General features: G+C 43.1%; 1 protein-coding gene across 1 annotated transcript in view; it reads left to right on the plus strand.

The window, feature by feature from the left end:
- LOC149453955 (uncharacterized) overlaps positions 1-20,603 on the plus strand; it is a 45,517-nt gene that overhangs the window by 1,092 nt on the left and 23,822 nt on the right. The window contains exons 2-8 of the mRNA XM_089687992.1: positions 445-755; positions 2,760-2,962; positions 3,113-3,547; positions 3,791-4,422; positions 4,579-4,750; positions 10,067-10,174; positions 18,298-18,413. Of these exons, the coding sequence (XP_089544118.1) occupies positions 445-755; positions 2,760-2,962; positions 3,113-3,547; positions 3,791-4,422; positions 4,579-4,750; positions 10,067-10,174; positions 18,298-18,413 (1,977 nt within the window). The remainder of the gene's footprint in view (positions 1-444; positions 756-2,759; positions 2,963-3,112; positions 3,548-3,790; positions 4,423-4,578; positions 4,751-10,066; positions 10,175-18,297; positions 18,414-20,603) is intronic.

The raw sequence follows: 20,603 nt of genomic DNA on the forward strand, positions 1-20,603 counted from the left end.
ATATCCACTAATCATTCTACTGAGAGTAGACCCACTTCTAATATAACTACACAGTCTTCTACACCACCCTCCATCCTAATATCTACTAGTCAATCTACTGAAAGTAGACACACTTCTAATACAACTACACCATCCTCTACACCACCCTCCACCATAATATCTGCTAATCAATCTACTGAAAGCAGACCCACTTCTGACCCAACTACACAGTTCTCTACACAATCTTCCACCATATTATCCACTAATCAATCAACTGAAAGTAGACCCACTTCTACTATAAATACACCTACTTTTACACCACCCTCCACCATAATGTCTATTAATCAATCTACTGAAAGCAGACCCACTTCTAATACAACTACACCGTCCTCTACACAATCCTCCACCATATTATCCACTAATCAATCTACTGAAAGCAGACCCACTTCTAACACAACTACACAGTTCTCTACACAATCTTCCACCATATTATCCACTAATCAATCTACTAAAAGTAGACCCATTTCTACTATAACTACACCTACGTTTACACCACCATCCACTGTAATATTCACTAATCAATCAAATGAAAGCAGACCCACTTCTAATACAACTACACCGTCGTCTACACAACCCTCCACCATATTATCTACTAATCAATCTACTGAAAGCAGACCCACTTCTAACACAACTACACAGGTCTCTACACAATCCTCCACCATAATATCCACTGATCATTCTACTGAGAGTAGACCCACTTCTAATATAACTACACAGTCTTCTACACCACCCTCCATCCTAATATCTACTAGTCAATCTACTGAAAGTAGACACACTTCTAATACAACTACACCATCCTCTACACCACCCTCCACCATAATATCTGCTAATCAATCTACTGAAAGTAGACCCACTTCTAATACAACTACACAGGTCTCTACACTATCCTCCACCATAATATCCACTAATCATTCTACTGAGAGTAGACCCACTTCTAATTCAACTACACAGTCTTCTACACCACCCTCCACCATAATGTCTATTAATCAATCTACTGAAAGTAGACCCACATCTAACACAACTATACAGTTCTCTACACAATCCTCCACCATAATATCCACTAATCAATCTACTGAAAGCAGACCCACTTCTAAAACAACTACACAGGTCTCTACACAATCCTCCACCATAATATCCACGAATCATTCTACTGAGAGTAGACCTACTTCTAATTCAACTACACAGTCTTCTACACCACCCTCCACCATAATGTCTATTAATCAATCTACTGAAAGTAGACCCACATCTAACACAACTATACAGTTCTCTACACAATCCTCCACCATAATATCCACTAATCAATCTACTGAAAGCAGACCCACTTCTAAAACAACTACACAGGTCTCTACACAATCCTCCACCATAATATCCACTAATCATTCTACTGAGAGTAGACCCACTTCTAATACAACTACACAGTCTTCTACACCACCCTCCATCCTAATATCTACTAATCAATCTACTGAAAGTAGACCTACTTCTAACACAACTACACAGTCTTCTACACAATCCTCCACTATAATATCTACTAATCAATCTACTGAAAGTAGACCCACTTCTAACACAACTACACAGTTCTCTACACAATCTTCCACTATATTATCCACTAATCAATCTACTGAAAGTAGACCCACTTCTAATATAACTACACCTACTTTTACACCACCATCCACCGTAATATCCACTAATCAATCTACTGAAAGCAGACCTACTTCTAATACAACTACACCGTCCTTTACACAATCCTCCACCATATTATCTATTAATCAATCTACTGAAAGTAGACCCACTTCTAATACAACTACACCAATCTCTACACAATCCTCTACCATATTATCTACTAATAAATCTACTGAAATCAGACCCACTTCTAACACAACTACACAGTTCTCTACACAATCCTCCCCCATAATATCCACTAATCAATCTATTGAAAGCAGACCCACTTCTACTATAACTACACCTACTTTTACACCACCATCCACCGTAATATTCACTAATCAATCAAATGAAAGCAGACCCACTTCTAATACAACAGCACTGTCCTCTACACAATCCTCCACCAATATATCTACTAATCAATCTACTGAAAGCAGACCCACTTCTAACACAACTATACAGCTCTCTACACAATCCTCTACCCTAACATCCACTAATCATTCTACTGAGAGTAGACCCACTTCTAATATAACTACACAGTCTTCTACACCACCCTCCATCCTAATATCTACTAGTCAATCTACTGAAAGTAGACCCACTTCTAATACAACTACACCATCCTCCATACCACCCTCCACCGTAATATCTGCTAATCAATCTACTGAAAGTAGACCCACTTCTAATATAACTACACCTACTTTTACACCACCATCCACCGTAATATCCACTAATCAATCTACTGAAAGCAGACCTACTTCTAATACAACTACACCGTCCTTTACACAATCCTCCACCATATTATCTATTAATCAATCTACTGAAAGTAGACCCACTTCTAATACAACTACACCAATCTCTACACAATCCTCTACCATATTATCTACTAATAAATCTACTGAAATCAGACCCACTTCTAACACAACTACACAGTTCTCTACACAATCCTCCACCATAATATCCACTAATCAATCTATTGAAAGCAGACCCACTTCTACTATAACTACACCTACTTTTACACCACCATCCACCGTAATATTCACTAATCAATCAAATGAAAGCAGACCCACTTCTAATACAACTACACTGTCCTCTACACAATCCTCCACCAATATATCTACTAATCAATCTACTGAAAGCAGACCCACTTCTAACACAACTATACAGCTCTCTACACAATCCTCTACCCTAACATCCACTAATCATTCTACTGAGAGTAGACCCACTTCTAATATAATTACACAGTCTTCTACACCACCCTCCATCCTAATATCTACTAGTCAATCTACTGAAAGTAGACCCACTTCTAATACAACTACACCATCCTCCATACCACCCTCCACCGTAATATCTGCTAATCAATCTACTGAAAGTAGACCCACTTCTACTATAACTACACCTACTTTTACACCACCATCCACCGTAATATTCACTAATCAATCAAATGAAAGCAGACCCACTTCTAATACAACTACACCGTCCTCTACACAATCATCCACCATTTTATCTACTAATCAATCTACTGAAAGCAGACCCACTTCTAACACAACTATACAGTTCTCTACACAATCCTCCACCATAATATCCACTAATCAATCTACTGAGAGTAGACCCACTTCTAATACAACTACACAGTCTTCTACACCACCCTCCATCCTAATATCTACTAATCATTCTACTGAGAGTAGACCCACTTCTAACACAACTACACAGTCTTCTACACAATCCTCCACTATAATATCCACTAATCAATCTACTGAAAGTAGACCCACTTCTCACACAACTACACAGTTCTTTACACAATCTTCCACCATAATATCCACTAATCAATCTACTGAAAGTAGACCCACTTCTAACACAACTACACAGTTCTCTACACATTCTTCCACCATATTATCCACTAATCAATCTACTGAAAGTAGACCCACTTCTAATATAACTACACCTACTTTTACACCACCCTCCACCATAATATCCACTAATCAATCAATTGAAAGCAGACCTACTTCTAATACAACTACACCGTCCTTTACACAATCCTCCACCATATTATCTATTAATCAATCTACTGAAAGTAGACCCACTTCTAACACAACTACACAGTCTTCTACACAATCCTCCACTATAATATCTACTATTCAATCTACTGAAAGTAGACCCACTTCTAATACAACTACACCAATCTCTACACAATCCTCTACCATATTATCTACTAATAAATCTACTGAAAGCAGACCCACTTCTAACACAACTACACAGTTCTCTACACAATCTTCCACCATAATATCCACTAATCAATCTACTGAAAGTAGACCCACTTCTAACACAACTACACAGTTCTCTACACAATCTTCCACCATATTATCCACTAATCAATCTACTGAGAGTAGACCCACTTCTAATATAACTACACCTACTTTTACACCACCATCCACCATAATATCCACTAATCAATCTACTGAAAGTAGACCCACTTCTAACACAACTACACAGTTCTCTACACAATCCTCTACCATATTATCCACTAATCATTCTACTGAGAGTAGACCCACTTCTAATACAACTACACAGTCTTCTACACCACCCTCCATCCTAATATCTACTAATCAATCTACTGAAAGTAGACCCACTTCTAATACAACTACACCAATCTCTACACAATCCTCTACCATATTATCTACTAATAAATCTATTGAAAGCAGACCCACTTCTAACACAACTACACAGGTCTCTACACAATCCTCTACCATATTATCCACTAATCAATCTACTGAAAGTAGACCCACTTCTAATATAACTACACTGTCTTTTACACCAACCTCCACCCTAATATCCAATAATCATTCTACTGAGAGTAGACCCACTTCTAATACAACTACACAGTATTCTACACCACCCTCCACCATAATGTCTACTAATCAATCTACTGAGACATCTACCCAGTCTACACCAACAACACACACAGCAACTAGCCAAGTCTTTTCCACAGACACTACTCAAACAATTAAACCACCAACAACCTCTACTACCAAAAAGCCACCAGTTACAAAGCCAGGTGAGTCTGAACTTACTGTTAACATACTTTAAAGTAGTTTCACCATGCCTTTTTATCTATTTTAGATATATATTTTTTCACAGGCAGGATTAAGTGGATTGAAAGTGTAAGTTCACCTTTTTGTAAAAAATGAAAAGGTGAACTAATACCTTGTGCTCCCCCATATCTCCACTTCTTTCTGTACTTACCTCCATATGTGATGAGATGTAAGAGCTCACGCAGCCAGTCTAGCAATCCAAGGACTTAAAATTCTCTGCTCTTTTCCCTCCTTCTTTCTGCAGGTCTTTGCCGACTGATCAGAGTGCTTCCGATTGGTCAGTGTTGGCAAATTACTTATTTAACCAAACAGAAGCACTCTCATCCGTCATAAAAGGGGAAAAAGCATGGATTTAAATCCCTGGACTGCTATACTACCATCTCATCACCCATGGATATAAGTACGGTGGGAAAAGGGGCGGGGGGGGTTTGGAGCTGGAGAGGGTGTTCGGTGTTAGTTCACCTTTTCATTTTTTATGATATGGTGGACTCTTACACTTTGATGTCCAGTTTTAATATTAATAATTAGGGTACAGTAACTATTATTCATTGATGCATTATATTAATATTGAAGATATTTCTTTTAGAATGTACATCTTTTTATAGCTATATCAAACGTGAAGAGACATGGTCGTCTTAATCCTTATGCTGATAGCATTAGTAAATAGATAGTAAGGTATATTATATTTGCTTGTTTTTTTTTTGTTTGTTTTTTTTACATTTCTTCAGTTGTTTCTTGGTTTCTGGCCTAGGTCAAAATGATATCATACATCCCAGGAGTCTTCATGGGCATTCTTTCCTTTCATCTGGAGGGGGGAAGCAGAGTATTCCTCAGCTAAGCACACCTTCCTTCTGCATTCCTGAGCTAAGGGCAGATGGATTCCAGGAAGTAAATGCTACATGAATCATCTGCCCTTACTCAAAATGGCTGCAGCTAAAAATGCTAGGGGGGGGGGGATTTCCTAACGAGATGAGGCATGGAGACATGGATGAAGAGAGGAGTTTGCTGGGAGTATTCAAATGAATTAAATATGTCCCAATAAATATGCTGCATGATGTTGGGGATATCAGCTCAGGGGTGGCATGGCTGGAGCAGGCCTCTTCCCGTAGCTTCCAGGGGAATGACTGCTCTGGTAAGAAGTGGGCAACAATAAAGGCAGGGCTAGGCAGATACTGGAGGTAGTGGTCTCAATTATTAGAAGGACAGATAGGGCAATCTGTCACAAAGACCAGGATCGCTGAACAGCATGTTGTTTACTGTGCGCTTGGCTGATCACAGATTGGATCACCAGATTGTTGTGTGGAGCTGGGGAGGACCCAGCTGTCATGGTACATGTTGGTACCAATGACCAAGTTAGAGGAAGGTGGAATGTCCTAATAAAAACATTTTTTTGGGACTTAGAAAAGAAAATGGCCTCCAAGGTAGTATTCTCAAAGATACTACCTGTGCCTCAAGCCACACCAGAGAGGCAGGAGCTAAGAAAACTTAACAAGTAGGGATGGACTGCACCTTAATGGGAAGGGTGCATCTATGTTGAGGGCAAGGAAGACCAAAAAGTTGGAGGGGCTTTTAAACTAAATGGCGGAGGGGAGGGACCAGACGAAGTGATAGCCAGTAATGAGTGAAAGTCAGGGGGTGCTATAACCGTAATACCTAAACCCTGGATAAGTGGGTTGGCAAAACAAAAATATAGCCACAGAAAAAATAATAAGGAAATAGCATGCACTCGTATAAAACTGAGAGGCATGTATACAAATGCCAGAAGCTTTGCTAACAAAATGGAAGAACTGCAAGTTCTGATACACGAGGAGGATTTTGACTTCATGGGAATATCAGAAACCTGGTTTGACAGCTCACATGACTGGCTGTCAACTATTCCTTGTATCGGAGGAACAAAGACGGTAAAGGATGAGTATGTCTGTATATCAAGAATGATTTGCCAGTGAATGTGCAGAACAACATTGCAAATGGGAAAAGGGAAGAGATGGAGTCCCAGTGGGTGGAACTTCAAAAAGAAGAAACTAGTGGGAAAATAATAGTGGGTGTATGCTACAGGAACCCTAACCTGAAGGATGAGGAGGAGTTGGATCTCCTATCCCAGTTAGAAATGGCAGCGAGGCAGGGCAATGTTATCATAATGGGGGACTTCAACTATCCAGATATTGACTGGGCAAAAGGAACAGCTCACTCATCTAAGGCCTGTCATTTCTTAAATTTATTACAGGACAACTTCACGTGTCAGTCAGTGGATGCCCCAATTATAAATAATGCATTACTAGATCTATTGACTACAGATAATATGGATCTGGTTGCAGATGTGGAAATAGGGGACAGCTTGAGAACCAATGATCACAAGATAATTACATTTAGAGTAATTCATAGGATAAGGAGGCAAAAACACTAAATTTCATAAGAGCCAACTTTTCTAAACTGCGCACAATACTACAAGATAGTAAATGGAATCAAATCCTAAAACACTGAACACTGAGGAAAAATGAGAGCATTTTAGGAATATTTTAAATAAAGGTATCATTCAGTGAATTCCGATGGGCAGAGTGAAGGTTAAACCTGGGTGGCTAAACCATAACGTAAAAAGAAAAATTAAAGAGGAAAAAATGGCATTTTAAAAATATAAGGCAGAGGGGTCATCATCGGCATTCCAACACTACAAGGAATGCAATAATATGTGCAATCAGGGCAGCTAAATTAGACCAGGAGAGACACATACTGTAGCAGAGGAGAGAAAAAAAAATCCCCCCAATTTTTAAAAATATATTAACATTAAAAAAGCAAGGTCAGAACATATTGGCCCCATAAAAGATGACAAAGGGAAGTTGGTTACAGATGATAAGGAGAAGGCAACTGTACAAAATGCATTTTTCTCCTCAGTTTTTACAGAGGAAACAGAGGGATATAGTAGTCAAGATTGCCTCATTAATAATGCATCAGAGAGTGTACCCTTGTGGCTAACAGAAGCAAATGTCCGCAAACGTCTTGAAAAGCGTAACGCAAAGAAATCACCAGGACCAGAAGGCTTACACCCGAGAATCCTCAAAGAACTAGGTTATAGCCAGGGTGGTATTCATAATTTTTATGGACAGCATACTGACAGGAATGGTAGGAGTTGATTGGCGAAGGGCCAACGTGGTTCCAATATTTAAAAAAGGGCGGAGATGTATTCCTGGAAGCTACAGGCCAGTCAGTCTAACATCGATAATATTTAAACTATTGGAGGGGATGATAAGGGACCATATCCAAAAATTTACTGAGGAAAACAATATCATTGGTAGTAATTAGCATGGCTTTATGAAGAATTGTTCTTGGCAAACCAATCTGTTCACATTCTACAAGGATGTGAGTTGCCATCTAGATAAAGGAAGACCGGTGGATATGATGTATTTGGATTTTGCAAAAGCATTTGATACAGTCCCCCATAGGTGTTTTATTTACAAAATTAGGTCTGTAGGCATGGACCATAGGGTTTGTACATGGATAGAAAACTGATTATGGAGCATGTCCAAATGGTAGTAATAAATAGCGTATACTCAGACTAGACTGGAGTAGTAAGTGGGGTCCCCCAAGGCTCTGTACTGGAACCAATTCCGTTTGATTTATTCATAAATGATAGAGAGGCTGGAATAACTGGCTCAATCTCAGTGTTTGCAGATGATACAAAACTATGTAGGGCAATAACGTAACAGAAGGATACAGAAACTCTGCAATAAAACCTCAATAAAATTAAGAGGTGGGCAGATACATGTTAAATGAGGTTTAATGTTGAAAAATGTAAAGTAATTTACTTGGGGGCTAAAATTATGAATTCAAGTTACTCGCTAGGGGGAGCACCTCTGGGGGAGTCCAGGACAGAAAAAGATCCCAGGGGTCCTAGTAGATTATATACTCAGTCATTGCATGCAATACCAAGCTCCAGCAAGCAAAGCTAGCAGAATATTAGCATGCATTAAAAAGGGAATTTACTTGAGAGATAAAACTATAATCCTACCACTTTACAAGACTAGTTCGGCCACATCTGGAGTATGCCATCCAGTTCTGGTCACCAGTCCTCAGTAAGAAATGTGCTGGAACTGGAGAGAGTCCAGAGAAGGGCTACAAACTTAATAAGGGGACTGGAGGACCTCAATAACGAGGAATGCTAGCGATATACAAATAACTCAATGGTGACTTTGGCATAAAGAATAAACTATTCAGTCTCAGGGAGTATAAGAAGACACACGGCCACTCATTGAAAATGGAGGAGAAGCGGTTTAACCTTACACTGCATAGGGGGTTTTTCACTGTCAAAGCAGTAAGGATGTGGAACTCACTTTCACAATCGGTGGTGTCAGCGGGAAGTATTGATAGTTTCAAAAAGCTCTTGGATGGGCTTCTTAGAGAACACAGTGTACAGGGATATGAGTTTTAACATAAACACACACACACCCACACGGGTTGAACTGGATGGACTGGTGACTTTATTCAACCTTACCAACTATGTAACTATATGCAGGGCTGCTGTTAGAAACCAGGGGGCCCCATACAACCAACCTGACAGTTCCCCCCCCACACACACAAAAAAAACTCCACCGTTTACTATGCTTTAGTTATGAATGAACACAATGAGTTGTCGGTACCAATCACTCAATGTGTTCATTCAGGAAAGGAAGAAGATGGTAAATGTGACATTGTCATTGGACCCTTCCCCCTTTCTCCATCCTGAACGTTCATATTGTGTGATTGCAGCTGTGGGTGGGAAGGAGAGAAGAGAAGCCGTCAGCACTGAGGGTGTGGGGGCACATAGAGGAGCCTGGGCTGCAGGAGGAAACATATGGTTCACAGGGAGGGTGATGAGCATGGTGGGGGGCAATTACTGGTATGGTATGGTTTTCTCGGCAGCAGCTGACAGCCAGTTGGAGGGAGAGGAAAAGAAGCCAGCTTTCAGCTGCTGCCGAGAGAGCCATACAGGGGATCAGTTCCAGTAATTGTTCCTGCCCCCCCCGCCATGTTGATCATCCTCTCTGCCCACATCAAATTCCCCCAGCTTCCTGGGCCCCCCTGCTGGCCTGGGCCCCGTTCAGGAGGACTGGTGGCACCCCCTTATCCACAGCCCTGACTATATGTAACTATGTATGTCTTCAGTTCGTGATGCTCAGGTACAGTTTATTCCGCTTTAAGAAATAAATGATTGTACAGCATCAATCTCAGTACCAGAGTGATATTGTTGAGAATGTATTTAATTTGTAAACTCACATGTCACTTAGCTTTATGTAATGTCTTTGAAGGAGTCACCTGTGAAAATGGTGCTTATTATGATGGAAACAAGTGTGTATGCAAAAATGAAGACTTCTACGGGATTAGGTGTGAATTCCTTTTGAGTGAGATCAAAAGAGGTAAGTTTATTTCCATCCTATAAAAAGTACTAAACTAATTAATGGTGGACCATGATACAAGACAAAATGCTTGGATGTTATTATCATCCTGAGTGCCCTGTAGTACATTTACAAGGTGCCTAGAACAAATAAACAATGGCCATACCTGAACGGAGCATTACCTGTGATGATTGGGTATGGACTGGGCCATCTGGGCCAAGGATCTACAGTATTGACTCAAAAAATAGGAGTAAAATGAAAGTACAGGGGAGACCTTTAGTGGTGTTGTAAATTGGAGAAGATTTTATTTAATTGGAACTTGAAAATTTAAGAGACATTAACCCAGGAATGGTCTCTGTGTTTAAAGTGCAAATGTTGAAATTTCAAATATGTTTACCTCTATCTAAAAAAAACACAAAACAAAAAACTGTCTCATCTAAAAAAAATAGAATACAAACAAAATGCAAACATATAGTACAAAAACACAACAAAATGTGCTTTTTTTTCCGAAATGTTGTCCTATGTTTTGAACCTCCCTAGCGGTATGATTATGTCAATATTTCTGTGCTCAAAGTGGTACATTTTTTTGCATGGAAATATGTCGTTTTTTTATTGTAGGCCTGTAATTTTTAGGAATAACTCACTGAAATCTGTCCGAACAAGAGTCTAGTAAACATCCCGGGTATGATAAAATTTGAAACATATTATTATAACAAATCATAAATTATAATATAATAAATAATCATAAAAAATAATAATATAATAATAATAAATTTAATTCAATAATATAATCAAACCAAAAACACTGAAATTTGAAATCTAGCGCCAAGTTCGCACATCGCTGAGTTCAGTCGCAAAATCGTTTTCAGCGTCTGATGACGAATTTCCCCCACCAATCATTATCACTCAATTCTGCAAGTGGTTCTGATTTACTATCGCTGTTCTCTAGCCGGTCTAAAACCGCTTTTGACCTAAAGGGACGCTTTTTGGACTCCATGGATGTTTCCAGGCAGAAAGAACAGTAAAAATGCAGGCAGGGCGCCGGACAAAGCACTCGGGACAAAATGTATGTGAAATGGTTTGATACAGGAATGTTATACTATGTGATTTTAGTGTATTTGGTGAATGTCACTTTTTAAAATGTTTAAATTTCCCGCCGGTTCCGTCCCCCGTACGTCCCGTACGTCCCAACGCTCGCAGGGAACGGAACCCAGAAGATGGATGCCGGCATCGGAAAGAAGAGCGGGTAAGAGCAACGCTGCAGTGTATTCCCGAGTGTAGCTCAAGATTACCGCTTTTGGCACTGATAAATAACCCCGAGCTACACTCAGGAATACCGCCAGGGGGGTTAACATCTACATTTTCATGATCACTGACGCGTTTCATGTGTCAACACCCCCCAAATAAACCTCTTAAAATGAGTAAAAAAAAACCAAAAAAACTTGATTTCATTTTTTGAGGGGTTATGACAGGTTTTTTGGGCTCCAGATGCCAAAATTTCTTGTTGTTTTATTATACTGTTATACAGTATATGAAGAAATATAAAATATGCAAAAAAAAAACCTACAGCTCGCCGTCGCTTTTCTTTTTTAGGACTGTTTTTCACATCTAGTTATTAAAAAAATACAAGGCTTCTCCTAAAAGGCTTCTCTTAAGTGATTCTTCTCTGCATCATTATTTAACTGCGGATATGTGTACAATGCAATACCTGAATACCAAATTTCCGTGTTTGGTGAACGATGATGTACACGCATGCAGGGACACATCGGCATATAGTCCGTCACTTCTGTGGTCAGCTGTGCTCCCCATTTGCAGCTCCCCAGACCTGAGACAATTATATGTTTTTTTATGCTAGGCATATTCTGTGACTAATTATGTCCCTCTGCATGTTACGAAACACAGCTGTCATTTTTACGGCTGATAATTGCTGGCAAATGCAACATCAGGAGTGACAACAAGGAAGAAGGACAGGACATACTGCACATGCTTTATGTACTTCAATAAAGTGTAGAACCCCCTTTGACCACAATTGGGTATGTACAAGGGCAGGAATGGGCAAACTACGGCCCACGGGCCGTATACGGCCCGGCGGACCTTTCAATCTGGCCCGCGGAGCGTGATACAAAAAAAAAAACAGCCAGGGCAGGCAAACATTTGCATCATTCAGCGCGCTCAAATGCAATGATTGGCCAGTCTCGCTGCCACTCACATCCTGATAGCCAGTGATTGGCTGTCAGGATGTGTGTAGGCGGGGCAGCGTGACGAACGTGAGGGGAGCTAGGCTCCTCTCACAGTCCGCCCTGAAGACCGGAACGGCGCGGGAACACGGCGAGAGGAACGCGCGGAGCAAAGGTAAGTAAATTGACACAGGGGGGACTTGGCTTACTACTTGGGGGGGAATAGTACTATGGGGGATGAAATGTTACAAATTTTAATTTAATTTATATTAATTCACACATACACATCATTCATCTACTCTTGGTCCCGCCCCCGGGTCCAATATATGAACCCATTGCGGCCATCAAGTCAAAAAGTTTGCCCACCCCTGTACAAGGGTGTATTTACCACAAGGCATTTGCCTAGGGTGGCATTTTTCAGGGGGGCAGCAACACCCCCCAGGAAGAGGGGATGGAAGAAGGAACACATGCAGCTTGGAGACCAGGTGGGATAAGTTGCGGGCTTCTTGACCCTCATTCCTGGGGATGTCCAGAGCTTTGAATGTGAGTATCTTTCTCTCTCTTGCTGGGAGGGGAGTGGCTGGGATATGGGGCGATGGTAGTGGTAGGCTCTCTTGGGTGAAGGGGCAGGGGTGTTGTTGGTCAATGTCAGGCTCTCTGCCTGGGGCAACACAAAACCTAAACACACCAGTGGGTATGTATTATAAAACACTATAGTACATAAGGTACATTAATTACAACATTTGTAATTAAAGCCGAACTCCAGGCAGATAAAAAAGACAAATGAATGCAGCTCATTATCCATTAAAGTCTATGTAAACCTTCACCTTGTAAAACAATCCAGTCAGTTTAAAATATAAATGAAAGGTAAAATATTTGTGCATAGATACTGTATAAAGAAACATTATAAGTACCATTTTTCTCTTTTTTCATACGTAATTACATACCCTCTGTTCTCAGGTGCATAAGGAGCTAGGAGAGGAGAAACAGCAGCACACTGATCTTCCTAGAGAATGGCTGTGCGGGGGGAAGGGGGGGGTGTCAGGACAAGTCTAATACCGTATTTTTCGCTCCATAAGACGCACTTTTTTCCCCCCAAAAAAGGAGGGAAAATGTCAGTGTGTCTTATGGAGCAAATATGGAGCGGCCAGTCCGGTATTTCCACCGCCGCCATGTCAGAATACCGGGCCGGCCGCTCAGCTCTGTAGCGGGACTTTACCTGTTCCTCTATCCAGTGGCATGCGCAAGAAGCGGTGCTCTTTGTGAATGGTAAGGCGGCACCTGGGACACATGACAGATCCCAGAAGCCGCCGGACCAATCACAAAGCGCAGCGCTTCTCGCTCATGTGCACTGGGCACCCGGTTGTCAAGCCGAGCGCCATTACAGAAGCCGGGAAGACAGCGCGCGGCTGGATCGAGGAACAGGTAAGAGCGGGTACCCGCTCCCCACCTCTCCAAAGGTCAGCAGTCATCTGTCCTGTCCGCAGTCTCTGGTCATCCCTGTACTGTCCGCAGTCTCTGGTCATCTCCTGTACTGTATCCGCAGTCTCTGGTCATCTCCTGTACTATGTCCGCAGTCTCTGGTCATCTCCTGTACTGTATCCGCAGTCTCTGGTCATCTCCTGTACTGTCCGCAGTCTCTGGTCATCTCCTGTACTGTGTCCGCAGTCTCTGGTCATCTCCTGTACTGTATCCGCAGTCTCTGGTCATCTCCTGTACTGTCCGCAGTCTCTGGTCATCTCCTGTACTGTGTCCGCAGTCTCTGGTCATCTCCTGTACTGTATCCGCAGTCTCTGGTCATCTCCTGTACTGTCCGCAGTCTCTGGTCATCTCCTGTACTGTGTCCGCAGTCTCTGGTCATCTCCTGTACTGTGTCCGCAGTCTCTGGTCATCTCCTGTACTGTGTCCGCAGTCTCTGGTCATCTCCTGTACTGTGTCCGCAGTCTCTGGTCATCTCCTGTACTATGTCCGCAGTCTCTGGTCATCTCCTGTACTGTGTCCGCAGTCTCTGGTCATCTCCTGTACTGTCCGCAGTCTCTGGTCATCTCCTGTACTATGTCCGCAGTCTCTGGTCATCCCTGTACTGTCCGCAGTCTCTGGTCATCTCCTGTACTGTATCCGCAGTCTCTGGTCATCTCCTGTACTGTCCGCAGTCTCTGGTCATCTCCTGTACTGTGTCCGCAGTCTCTGGTCATCTCCTGTACTGTGTCCGCAGTCTCTGGTCATCTCCTGTACTGTCCGCAGTCTCTGGTCATCTCCTGTACTATGTCCACAGTCTCTGGTCATCTCCTGTACTATGTCCGCAGTCTCTGGTCATCTCCTGTACTGTGTCTGCAGTCTCTGGTCATCTCCTGTACTATGTCCGCAGTCTCTGGTCATCTCCTGTACTGTCCGCAGTCTCTGGTCATCTCCTGTACCGTGTCCACAGTCTCTGGTCATCTCCTGTACTGTCCGCAGTCTCTGGTCATCTCCTGTACTGCGTCCGCAGTCTTTGGTCATCTCCTGTACTGTCCACAGTCTCTGGTCATCTCCTGTACTGTGTCCACAGTCTCTGGTCATCTCCTGTACTATGTCCGCAGTCTCTGGTCATCTCCTGTACTATGTTCGCAGTCTCTGGTCATCTCCTGTACTATGTCCACAGTCTCTGGTCATCTCCTGTACTATGTCCGCAGTCTTTGGTCATCTCCTGTACTGTGTCTGCAGTCTCTGGTCATCTCCTGTACTATGTCCGCAGTCTCTGGTCATCTCCTGTACTGTCCGCAGTCTATGGTCATCTCCTGTACTGTCCACAGTCTCTGGTCATCTCCTGTACTGTGTCCGCAGTCTCTGGTCATCTCCTGTACTGTGTCCGCAGTCTCTGGTCATCTCCTGTAATGTCCACAATCTCTGGTCACCTCCTGTACTGTGTCCGCAGTCTCTGGTCATCTCCTGTACTATGTCCGCAGTCTCTGGTCATCTCTTGTACTGTGTCCGCAGTCTCTGGTCATCTCCTGTACTGTGTCCGCAGTCTCTGGTCATCTCCTGTACTATGTCCGCAGTCTCTGGTCATCTCCTGTAGTATGTCCGCAGTCTCTGGTCATCTCCTGTAGTATTTCTGCAGTCTCTGGTCATCTCCTGTAGTATGTCCGCAGTCTCTGGTCATCTCTTGTACTGTGTCCGCAGTCTCTGGTCATCTCCTGTACTGTGTCCGCAGTCTCTGGTCATCTCCTGTACTATGTCCGCAGTCTCTGGTCATCTCCTGTACTGTGTCCGCAGTCTCTGGTCATCTGTACTATGTCCGCAGTCTCTGGTCATCTCCTGTACTGTGTCCACAGTCTCTGGTCATCTCCTGTACTATGTCCGCAGTCTTTGGTCATCTCCTGTACTGTGTCTGCAGTCTCTGGTCATCTCCTGTACTATGTCCGCAGTCTCTGGTCATCTCCTGTACTGTCCGCAGTCTATGGTCATCTCCTGTACTGTCCACAGTCTCTGGTCATCTCCTGTACTGTGTCCGCAGTCTCTGGTCATCTCCTGTACTGTGTCCGCAGTCTCTGGTCATCTCCTGTAATGTCCACAATCTCTGGTCACCTCCTGTACTGTGTCCGCAGTCTCTGGTCATCTCCTGTACTATGTCTGCAGTCTCTGGTCATCTCTTGTACTGTGTCCGCAGTCTCTGGCCATCTCCTGTACTGTGTCCGCAGTCTCTGGTCATCTCCTGTACTATGTCCGCAGTCTCTGGTCATCTCCTGTAGTATGTCCGCAGTCTCTGGTCATCTCCTGTAGTATGTCTGCAGTCTCTGGTCATCTCCTGTAGTATGTCCGCAGTCTCTGGTCATCTCTTGTACTGTGTCCGCAGTCTCTGGTCATCTCCTGTACTGTGTCCGCAGTCTCTGGTCATCTCTTGTACTGTGTCCGCAGTCTCTGGTCATCTCCTGTACTGTGTCCGCAGTCTCTGGTCATCTCCTGTACTAGGTCCGCAGTCTCTGGTCATCTCCTGTAGTATGTCTGCAGTCTCTGGTCATCTCCTGTAGTATGTCCGCAGTCTCTGGTCATCTCCTGTACTGTGTCCACAATCTCTGGTCATCTCCTGTACTATGTCCGCAGTCTCTGGTCATCTGTACTATGTCCGCAGTCTCTGGTCATCTCCTGTACTGTGTCCACAGTCTCTGGTCATCTCCTGTACTATGTCCGCAGTCTCTGGTCATCTCCTGTACTATGTCCGCAGTCTCTGGTCATCTCCTGTACTATGTCTGCAGTCTCTGGTCATCTCCTGTAGTATGTCCGCAGTCTCTGGTCATCTCCTGTACTGTGTCCACAATCTCTGGTCATCTCCTGTACTATGTCCGCAGTCTCTGGTCATCTCCTGTACTATGTCCGCAGTCTCTGGTCATCTCCTGTACTGTGTCTGCAGTCTCTGGTCATCCCCTGTACTATGTCCGCAGTCTCTGGTCATCTCCTGTACTATGTCTGCAGTCTCTGATCATCTCCTGTACTGTTTCCGCAGTCTCTGGTCATCTTCTGTACTATGTCCGCAGTCTCTGGTCATCTCCTGTACTGTGTCCGCAGTCTCTGGTCATCTTCTGTACTATGTCCGCAGTCTCTGGTCATCTCCTGTACTGTGTCCGCAGTCTCTGGTCATCTTCTGTACTATGTCCGCAGTCTCTGGTCATCTCCTGTACTATGTCTGCAGTCCATTAGTTCAGAATATTTTTTTTCCTGTTTTTAGCCTCTAAAACCTAGGTGCGTCTTATGGAGCGAAAAATACGGTAATTGGAGGAGAGCAGGCTGAATTCCCTAAAGAACTGACCACTGTGCTCATATGCCTAGTGTGGTCAGTTTTTAAAAGGAAAGCAGAGGAACTGGTAGGAACACCATGGATTTCACACAAAGGAAGCAATACAAAGAGAACAGGGGACTTTTTCATGCAAGTACATGGCACTGCAGGCACATAGCAGGAATATGAAATGTTGGGTTTATATATTATTTAATACATCAATATTGTTTTTTTCATTGTAAGCAGCGAAAGTACCTGAATGCAGTGGCGTCCCGAGGCAGGTGCGGGGGGTGCACGCCGCACCGGGTGACATCCACCGCACGGGGTGACACAGGACTAACTCCACGAACAGGTAAGTTGTAAAGCAAGCCGACGATCCCCACAGTATGGATCCGATCCATCCTGCGGGGATTGTCGGCATTTTTTACAACTTACCTTTTCGTGGAGCGGGTCTGGTGTCACCCCGTACAGGTTGCATGCCAAGAATCCCCGCAGGATGGATCTGATCCATCCTGCGGGGATCGTCGGCTTGCTTTACAACTTACCTTTTCGTGGAGCCGGTCCGATGTCACCCCGTATAGGTTGCATGCCGACGATCCCCGCAGGATGGATCGGATCTGCTGATTGGGAAGGATAATGGATCAGAGTCCGATCCATTATGCTCAATCCGCAGATCCGATCCATTCTGTGGAGATCGTCGAACGGGGTGTCACCAAGTGTTATCACACCGGGTGACACCAACCCTAGGGATGCCCCTGCCTGAATGTGACTTGGCTTTAGCATCTTGCAAGTCACTGTACACTCTGTACAGCAGAAATTAGAGAGGATCAGGAAAGAAACACTCATCAGTGCGCTGCTTCTCCTTTCCCTGTCCAATCCAGAATAAAGATAGTGAAGGGACCTCTAAGTAAAAGTGAAACTACAACAGAGAAAGACAGGGCCATGCAGTATGTGGCAGAGCAGTGTAAATGTTGGGACTAGATGGACAGAAAAATAAATCCTTCAGCAGGTAAAATGGCTTCCATATATGTATTTCATATTTGTAATATGATTTTATGCAGAGTTCAGTTTTAAATAAAAAATGGCACATTTTGCTAGAAAATTTAATTTTGTTAAACTAGAATCAACATTTCTTGGAAAGAATATTCATGCTAATAACTTGACATGTGAACAGAAAACACGCTAGAGCTTCTCATATGTGCTTCTCATTATAGCAAACGTCACTGTCACAGTATCAGTCAACATTAGCACAGAAGATACGTTTACCGAAGATCTCAGGAATGAAAATTCTGCCATATACAAAACTTATAAAGAGCATTTTTTAAATCATGTAAGTATATATTATGGGTATGAGTTTTTAATCTTTGTCTATATATTATTTTGATATTTAAGCCTATATACTGTATGTATATGTATACTAAATATATATAAAATATATACTGTATACACTGCTCAAAAAAATTAAAGGAACACTTTGAAAACACATCAGATCTCAATGGGGACAAATCTCCTGCTGGATCTCTATACTGATATGAACGGGTAATGTGTTAGGAACATAAGGACGCCCCATCATTTGATGGAAATGAAAATGATCGACCTACAGAGGACTGAATTTAAAGACACCCCGAAAATCAAAGTGAAAAAAGTATGCAGCAGGCGAGTCCATTTTGCTGAAATTTCATTGCAGCAACTCAGAATGGTCCTCAGTAGTTTGTATGGCCCCCACGTGCTTGTATGCATGCCTGACAACGTCGGGGGAGGGTCCTAATGAGACCACAGATGGTGTCCTGGGGGATTTCCTCCCAGATCTGGACCAGGGCATCACTGAGCTCCTGGACAGTCTGAGGTGCAACCTGACAGTGTTGGATGGACCAAAACATGATATTCCAGAGGTGTTCTATTGGATTTAGGTCAGGAGAGTGTGGAGGCCATTAAATGGTATCAGTTCCTTCATCCTCCAGGATCTGCCTGCATACTCTCACCACATGAGGCTGGCATAACGTTCTCCACAGCTTCTCCAGACCCTTCCACGTCTGTCACATGTGCTCAGGGTGAATCTGCTCTCATCTGTGAAAAGCACAGGGCATGAGTGGTGGACCTACCAATTCTGGTGTTCAATGGCAGATGCCATTCAAGCTCTATGGTGCCGGGCAGTGAGCACAGGGCCTACTAGAGGACGTCGGGCCCTCAGGCCACCCTCATGAAGTCTGTTTCTGATTGTTTGGTCAGAGATATTCACACAAGTGGCCTGCTGGAGGTCATTTTGTAGGGCTCCGGCAGTGCTCAACAGTCAGCATAGATGAGTAGGGAAAGAAATGCCAGTGGCCTCCACCTGTAAAACCATTCCTGTTTTGGGGGTCATCTCATTGTTTCCCATCTAGTTCATCTGTTGTTAATTTCATTAACACCAAAGCAGCTGAAACTGATTAACAACCCCCCCTGCTACTTACCTGACCAGATCAGTATCTCAGGAGTTTAATTGACTTGATGCTATACTCTAATTACAAAGTGTTCCTTTAATTTTTTTGAGCAGTGTGTATATATATATATGCATTTAGTATATATGAAAAATATATGAGAAATAAGATTTGTTTGTGTGGTATCAGCTTAAGCATTATGGGGGTTATTTACTAAAACTGGAGAGTGCAAAATCTGGTGCAACTCTGCACAGAAACCAATCAGCTTCCAGGTTTTATTGTCAAAGCTTTATTGAACAATCTGAAGTTAGAAGCTGATTGGCTACCATGCCAGATTCTGAGTGCACCTGTTTTAGTAAATATCCCCCATTGTGTTTGTCTATTGCTGTGATGTAGATGAGAGTCAGATCACATTTGATGGCAAATGACTGCAGAAAACCAGTTATTCCAAGGGGTTCCAAGGGTTTTTTTTATTATTGCCACTGTATATTTTTAGTTTTATGCAGGGCTTTTTTTCTCTGAGAATAGGTGCAGGAACTCCCCACCTTTTCAGCCACCCCTTGCCTCTGCCCCTACCCACCTCCAAGCACTGTCCCTTGGTTTCACCCCCTACCCACCTCCCAGTACCACCTCTTTTAGAGAATACAGTATCATTTTGTGGTTCACGTAATTTGTATGTAATGTGTTAATGATAACAAGAAAAGCAGAAAAATACACTAGATCCCCTGCAGCCAACAACAATAGATCCCCTACATGACAATAGACCCCCCCAGCAACAATGGACCCCCCCACAACAAAATACCACCTCAGCAACAATAGATCCACCCCAACAATCATAGATCCCCAGAAACAAAAACAGATCTCCCAGCAGCCAGCATCAATAGGCCCTCCAGCAGCCAGCAACAATAGACTCCTCCTTCAACAGGAGATCCCTCAGCAACATAAAACCCCCAAAGCAACAATAGACCCCTCATCCAAAAATAGATTCCCACCAGTGAAAATAGACCTTCCTGCATACCCCAGCACCCATTTCCATTACTTACATTCAGTGCTGGAGGTGCTGGAACTGCGTTCCCCCACGTTCCCGCTGAAAAAATGCCCTG

This window comes from Staurois parvus, unplaced genomic scaffold, assembly GCF_062004578.1.
Source record: "Staurois parvus isolate SC_StPar_1 unplaced genomic scaffold, SC_StPar_1.0 ptg000444l, whole genome shotgun sequence".
NCBI classification, from domain to species: Eukaryota; Metazoa; Chordata; class Amphibia; order Anura; family Ranidae; genus Staurois; species Staurois parvus.